This window comes from Lutjanus erythropterus, chromosome 15 (genome assembly GCF_056507025.1).
Source record: "Lutjanus erythropterus isolate fLutEry1 chromosome 15, fLutEry1.hap2, whole genome shotgun sequence".
NCBI classification, from domain to species: domain Eukaryota; kingdom Metazoa; phylum Chordata; class Actinopteri; order Lutjaniformes; family Lutjanidae; genus Lutjanus; species Lutjanus erythropterus.
Window position 1 is genome coordinate 31,939,459 of NC_139331.1, and position 7,691 is coordinate 31,947,149.

Consider the following 7,691-nt stretch of genomic DNA (forward strand, 5'->3'; position numbering starts at 1 on the left):
GAGAAGCGTAGGTGGTGGACTACTGATTGGGTAGTTTAGGGTAAGACTATCAGGGTAAGCCAATCAGAGGCAGAGTAGGGCGGGTCATGCCTTCCGTAAGGTTCACAAGATCGTGGTCGTGTCTGGGAGCGAAACCCCAGACCCGCGGAAGATCTCGCGAGAGTGATCACTTTTACCGAAACCATGATTTTTCCCTTCATTTAGCCAAGTGTTTTCTGCTCCAACTGTACCCAAATTGTAATTACGGCGTTTTCACATTATAAGACATAATTTGTTTGTAAACCGTGCACAGTGAAGAAACTACGCATGTAAATCTCGCGAGAGTTTTGCAAATCAAGGGTTCCCTTCTGATCTAATTTCGGTTGCCGAATATCCCACGTGCCTTTACAGTTTGTTGTCATTCATATCGTAACGTACGGCTGTTGAGTCACAATAAGTTCGTTCTTTTCGTTAACCTGCGTGTACCATCAGCAGAAAATGAACTCAAAGACAAACGGAGAAAAAGACGAAGATTGTCTGTTTCTTGAACACGTCCTGGATAAACTTTATGACTTTGGTAAGTGCAGTTAGCATAGACAGCTAGCTCTGCTAGCTTACTTTACCAATCAGGTATCGTCTGAAACAGACTGTCCCTTCTATCTAATTTGTTTCATCGTGGGTCTACTGGCACAATATAACTGTTAAAAACAAGGATAATATCTGAGTTTGTTACTTGGGGCAGTTTGACTCAGCCAAACCTGGTGAATTTGGGTTCATGTTAAGCTAACTCAACGGTTCCCATTGCTAACATTAGTTAGCTGTCCTCAGTCATATTTTATATCCATGGTTACCGATCAGCACAAAAACACTTCAAGCTGGTTGTTCTTATTAATTTAGGTCGTAAAGGTAATTGTTAGTGAATCTATTGAGCTGCCAAACGTTTGTGACTTTGTACCTGCAAGCGTTACTTACAGTTTTGTATAATAACTGTGCAATCCTCTGGTAAACTAATGGTAGTAGTATTTTTGTATTTAGCCATGCCTCTCAATATAGGAAGTATAAACGGTGTACATTATACAATACAATATATAATACGTATAAACAATGTAGACAGTATAAACATAGTCAGACAGTATATGTATTACGTAGTGACTGAAAGGGCAGAAGCAGTATGCTATAATATGTATGTCCTCCTACTCTGGCAGTAATACTGTATTTGTACTTCTCATTTCAAACAATATTCTTATTTATACTCCTGTTATTTAAAAGCACATGTGTAGATGCCATTTCTCATTTATAGATGTTTAACATTTTTGTAATACATCGTGCACATAGTACATGTTTCTTATTTTGCTGTTTTTCCATTTCTTCCCTTTTCCATTTTTTCTATGTATGTTTATGTGTTGCAGTGTCAGGCACATATTTTAACACACTAATTATTTGACATATTTATATATTTCCTCTTTGATTTTTGTTATATATTGTGTATGTATATGTAATAGATGAATTGTGTTATTCATGCTTGGAAAGCCGAGAAAAACTGAGCTGTTGTTAGGGATGAAGATTACAGTGAGCTTCCTCATAGAGCACAGACAACTTAATCATGTTTATCAGAAATCACAGGAGCTGGAGTGAGATTTAATTCATGTTCATGTTGTTGACTGATTGTGCAGGTAAAGGAGCAGCATCCAAAAAGAAGCTGAAGAAGAAGAAAAAACGAAAAAGAAATGAGGAGGAGGAAGAGGACGAGGAGGAAGAAGAGATCCTGACAGTCAAGGATGTCTGCAGTGACAGTGAAGACAACAGAGCAGATCATGTTGGCATTCAACACCAGCAGCAACAACCAAAGACTGAACAAGCAGGTAGGCAGCAGGAGACTCATTTTGTTTTCAGGAATCAAGCCAAGGATCCTCAGATGATTTGTCATGTCATATTGATGTTTAAAAATGCTGCATTTAGCTCTTAAACTAATCAATAATGAAAGACTTATCTTAGCATCCCAGGCTCCATACATACTGTATGCACAGCTGTCAATAAAAGATGATTTCAAACTCCCCCATCCTCCATCCTCCAGCCTCCACTCCACTTTTTCACATCGGTTTAAAATGTGTGATGTCTTACTCAGGTTCAAGCATCCGGCAGGAGAGTCAGGTGGAGGTTGTGTCGTTTCAGGACCCGAGAAAGAAACTGAAAACCAAGCAGGAGCCAGCGCCCAACAAAGTGCCTGTAAGTCTACAGAATGATACTTTAACCAACTCTTTATACTTATAAAAGGATGCTTGGAAACCTCAGTTCTACCTGTCTGAGATGTTTATTTTAGCAGCAAGAGCATCTGTTTTTCATCCACTTCTACTGAAAAATGTAATGTACCTGTCAATTGGATTTTGAAGATCTGGGTCCTCCTTACAGAAACTTCTGTTATTTTAGGTGTTACAGAAACGTAATGTTACCTAATACACCATAATTTGTTTGAAAGGCTACTTAAACTGTATGATGATGGTTTAAATTTCCCAGAGAGCATATTAATACGTCTGTGTCGACTGCCAAGATGATTAATGTTGAATTTGATTAACTTGTTGCATCCGTTCAAATCTTTATCCTGGGCCAATAATTGGAAAGAAAAAATCCCAGAAAGGTGAAGTTTCCTCTCCTCCTCCGACACTCTGACTCACCAAAGCTAAAATTGAACGCTCATCTTTTCTTGTCCATTATTGCAGCCACCTGCCCAGTGACAAGTGGAGTGAGACAGCCGTTGTCAAGGATACAGACAGTCTCATGTAGTTTCTAAACACTGATACAGGCATGACGGGATGAGTGCAGATTGAAGAATCAAGTTTACAGCTCTCATTAGGGTTTTCTAAGTTAAGATAAGATATGGGACGCGGCCATGAGTTTAGGAACTGCTTCTGCAATAGGAACATCTTGGAAACTTAAGTTAAGATAGAACAAGAACTTTGGGCATTTTCTTTTTTTTCTGTAACAAGGTCGCAGGACCTAAAGATATTACGTCTGCCTGACTGAAGAAATTATCAGCACTGTTTTGTTATTGCATTATATGATAAAAAAAACAAAAAAAAACAAGAGTTGTCACAATGTGCATCTTTGCCACAGGAGGCAGCAGAGTTAATGTGAAACACCCTCTGACAGCATAACTTTTTTCACCAATAAACTGGACCAGTTTTATTTTTCCATCAAGTAACCTATTTGTGCAAAAGCAGAACCTTTTTTTTAATCTTGGATGCTTTTTTCCTGATAGACATTTTTATGCGCAACACCTCTGTGTGACTGTGTTCTGTTGTAAAGCTCTGTTAATGTTCTTCTTGTCACCATCCTCTGACTTGACGTTGCCTCTATCCTCTTGTCTTCGTCGCCGCTGGCTGTGTGCTGTCCTCACTTCAAGGGCCTTCAGATAACAGAGAAGAAGCAAAGTGACGAGTTTGAAGAGCTCAATTTGGAAAAGGTGACAGTTTTATCACAATTTACTATATGTGTGTTTTTTTCTTGACATTTAAATAGATTATACACAAAAGCAGATTTTAATTACAAGGTTAAACTTTTAGTCATGAAATGTGTAATTTGACTTTGTATGAGAGTAAGTTGTTGTACCCTGATTTAATTTACTTGTCTTTCTCTCTGTGACGTATTCAACCTCATTCTGTCTTTGTTTATGTCCTCATCAGGCTCGTCTTGAGGTCCATCGGTTTGGAATCACAGGCTATAAGAAGGAGCAGCAGCGTATGTTTGAACAGGACAGAGCGGTCATGCTGGGCGCCAGAGTAAGAAAAACTCAGGTTCTTCTGTGGCGCAGATTTTTTAGTAGCTGAGTGACCAAATCACAACTTAATTATTGTCTCTTCAACAGCCTCCAAAGAAACAGTATGTCAACTACAAGCTGCTGCAGCAGCAGATCAAAGATAAGAAGCAGAAAGCGAAGGAGGAGGTTCAGCCGGTAAGACCTGCACCTTCAGTCAGTCTCAGACATAATCCAAACCGAAGTGTTCCAGCTTTACATATATTAAAAACAGATGATTTCTGTTACTTAAAGGGTTATTGAAAATGTAAATAGATCATTAACACACTGTGAAATTGATTAAAATAAACAATAAAAACTGTTATCAAATTCTTATCTGCCTCTTCCTCTTAAAATACTCTGTATTTTCATTCTGTAGGACCTGAAGAAGAAAAAGAAGAAGCAGAGTAATCAAAGGTGGGTGAAACGACAATCTCTGAATATATCTGTCACCATTTTCCTTCAGGAGATCACAGATCATTAGGGTTGAGAGAAGAGAAAGAGAATTAAAACTAATATGTAGTTTGGAAGACATGAGATGAGGCCAACTTGTCAGCAAACATTTTCTGTTTATAAGTGTCCCCGAATCTGTATACTTCCAGATTATTATACAAAGTTATCGATTATGTAAGCAGTTTATTGACAGTAATTTATTCTTATATGTAGATGTAGTATGTGGACAGCATTTAGCACTATAAAATCCCCAATCACCACATATTTATAAAGTCTGTTTTGTTGCATCTCAGTGGTTGAAACCTGTGTTTTCCTGTGCTTCCATCTCCACCAGGGACAAGAAGAAGAAGGTGTCCTCCGGTTCTGGTTCGGCCCCCACAGGTCAGGTGGGCCGTTTCAAGAACGGCATGCTGATCCTCAGCTCCCACGAGATCCAGAAAATCAAAGGCAACAAGCGAGGCAAATAGCTGTGGGTGAGTATTTTCTTCAAAGCGACCTAAGAGGAATTACAAGATATGGTGACTCAAAGTTAGGACACCGACTGGTCTGCACTCGGGACTTAGAAGGGAGAGTTCTGATTATTTGAAGTGGGGTTGTAAATTAAAAGACTTGCCTTTATGTAGCACTTTTCTAGTCCATCGACTGCTCAAAGTGTTTTTACAAATACTAGTCGTATTCACCCATTCATGCACACAGTCACACGCACCTTTAAATGCCGACACAACAGTCTTCAGAGACAATTTGGAGCCCAGGGACACTTTGACAGGTGGACCAGAGGAATCACAGCATGACCCGTCACAGCTGTCGTTTGAGTCACGCTCTAACGTCAGTGTATTAACTTCAGTAGATGAAGATCAACATCAGTACAGACATCACAGTCTCAATAAACATCTGCACCAATGCCTCCTCAGGATTTGTTGTGCTGACAAATTTGACCAAATTGACTAAAACTGAAGACTTCCTGTATATTTTATTTTAGTTCAGTCTTGTATGTACACATTATAATTTCAGTTGTTTTTTTTTCTAAACTTTAGTTTTTATTTTTATCACAGTTAACTAAAATGTTTTTTCATACTTAGTTTTAGTTAAACTATAATAACTTTGGTGTCCACCGGCATCTGCTGTAGGTAATACACTGATGATAGGTTAGTACTTCATACAACCCTACTGCAAATAATTCAAACTATTCTTTCAGTTTAATGTTATAACAAGAGTTAGTAAGTGTTAAACATGAAGTGATGAGGTTAAAGGGGACTAAAGTGTGTGTGTGTATGTGTGTGTGTGTGTGTGTTTATCTTTGCAGATCAGAGGTTAAATCCTCCAGGACTGGAGAATATGAGCAGATCAGGAAGAAGAACCGGTATCCACGACTCCATCAGTGACTCAGCTTGTTGCAGGACTGTTTGCGGTGTGAAGAGGATGTGGACGTGAGCTGCGAGGCTGATTTCCAGAGGACACGTCACTGGTCTGCAGTAAAATATGAGAGAGCGTTACTGGTGACAGACTGCTGAGCCAAGACTCCAGTTTATTGATCTCCACAGTAGACCCTGGAGGCGGATCAAAGCGGACCCTGGATGTTCACCGTGGCAGGACGTTAATGCAGAAGACTGGACACTTTATCAAATCATATTCCATCACAGTTTATTTATTTTGTTTTTATAAATGACCAAAAAAAGAAGACATTTGCATTTCTCGTGTTTTACACTGTAAAGGTTTTAAAATTATGCAGTTACAATGCATTTCTCATATACAAACCATGTAGTCGTACAAAACATTTACATTTACATTGGCAGGTGGGGAGGGGGACATGACAGATGGGGGGTAATTATTAAAAAAAAAGTACACATGGTCAAAGTCCTGGCAGATGTTTTCATGAACAAACATACAAACACTCTGAATTGGACCATGAGAAAGCAGGTCTGGTCTTGCCGTTGTAGTTTTTCCTCCCTTGTAAACACTTGAACGCACAGCTTGTCACTGCACTCTCGGTGTAAACGTTACAGATCTTCACAGAAACCAGTTCTTTTCATTCCGTTAAAGGGAAAAAACATGAAAGTCGATGGATGGTTTTTGAGGGACGGCGAGGATGATGGCGAAACGAGAGGTGTGATCTGGCAGTGTGCGTCTGGGTGAGGTCACAAATTCTCACACAGTTTTCTTGAAGCAGCTTTTTGTCATATTTATATATTTAAAAAAAGAAGAGCATGAGGAAACATGAAGCTTATCTGCAGCACGTCACGTTTCAAGCTGTAAGCAAATCCGTTTGTAGCTGGCAAGCCTCTTCATAAAGGTGCTATATGTAAGAATTGGCAAGTCGAAATTCTACTCCAAACAAATAGGATCAGCTGAAAGTTAAGCAGCCTGTCAAGGCCCTTTTCCACCAGATAAGCTCTGGTTCTTGAACTGGTTCCATTCAAGATCCTTGGAACCTTGATGCTATCTAGTAAAGCAGCTTTCATTTCCACCCGTTTTGAGCAGAAACACTGTGATCAAGGATGTCATCAACAAACCAAGAAAAAATTACTATTTTTTTGGTTCCAGCTGGGAACCAGCTTTTCAGGTTCCAAATCAGTTTACGGTTCAAAATAAGGTATCTGAACCAGAACCAGCAGTGAAAACAGCTAGACAGGAGGCCAGTTTGACGACAGGGAACACAGTATCGCGGTGATTTACAGCGGCTGCAAACATAACTCTGACTCCTGGGACGGCGAAGACACAGTGGAGGCCTGAGCGGGTGTTACAGCGAGGTCAGGAGGGTTTCTGCAGGTCCTTAAAAAGTCTAAAATCCAATCATTTTAGATTTAGGATTTGAGAATGTCGATTTTGACATTCTGGGTCAACAATTGAAGAGCAAAAATTTCTCGTCTTTTGCACTTGCAATCACAGATTTATAAAGTTATTGAGACTGTTTGAAAGTGCAGAATGCCTTGTTTTCATATTTTTTGCTTAATGCATATTTCTGTATAATTCATATTTCGTAGTTTTGAGTCTCCAGTATTGATCTACAATGTAGAAAAATAAAGATCAAATTGAATGAGACGATGTGTCCAAACTTTTGACTGGTACTGTAACTTATATAATCACCCAACAATACTGTACAATAACCCTGCGCCCTTCAGTTCAGTGTTCATGCCAAATGTGAAAAAATTCACTTTCTTTGTGAGTAATTCTGGGACTCGAAATGGGTCAGTTTGCATTCATAATAGTTTGTAAAAAAGGCCTTAAAAAGCAGAAACCCTGGCCAACTCCATAGAGTCAAATCCAGCAAAGACACAACTTGCTTCATCATCGCCTCTTGAGGTACAAAATCATGAAACAGGATGGGCCATAGCTAGCTCGTTAGCATGCTAACTTCAGTAGATGTCTCTGCAGCACAATATGCAGACGTTAAAATGGTTGTAAGCTAGTTCTTCCCATTCTGTTGAAAACTGTTTAAAAGTTAAAATTCTTACATATCGCACCTTTAACC

General features: G+C 39.2%; 1 protein-coding gene across 1 annotated transcript; it reads left to right on the plus strand.

Moving 5' to 3' along the window:
• The first annotated feature begins 153 nt into the window (after positions 1-153).
• fsaf1 (40S small subunit processome assembly factor 1) lies at positions 154-5,900 on the plus strand. The gene is made up of 9 exons (XM_084737962.1): positions 154-556; positions 1,653-1,841; positions 2,105-2,205; positions 3,380-3,439; positions 3,660-3,755; positions 3,842-3,928; positions 4,149-4,186; positions 4,557-4,695; positions 5,526-5,900. Exons 1-8 carry the CDS (start codon positions 478-480, stop codon positions 4,687-4,689), a joined length of 783 nt encoding a protein of 260 aa, XP_084594088.1. The 5' UTR covers positions 154-477; the 3' UTR covers positions 4,690-4,695; positions 5,526-5,900.
• The last annotated feature ends 1,791 nt before the right edge of the window (positions 5,901-7,691 follow it).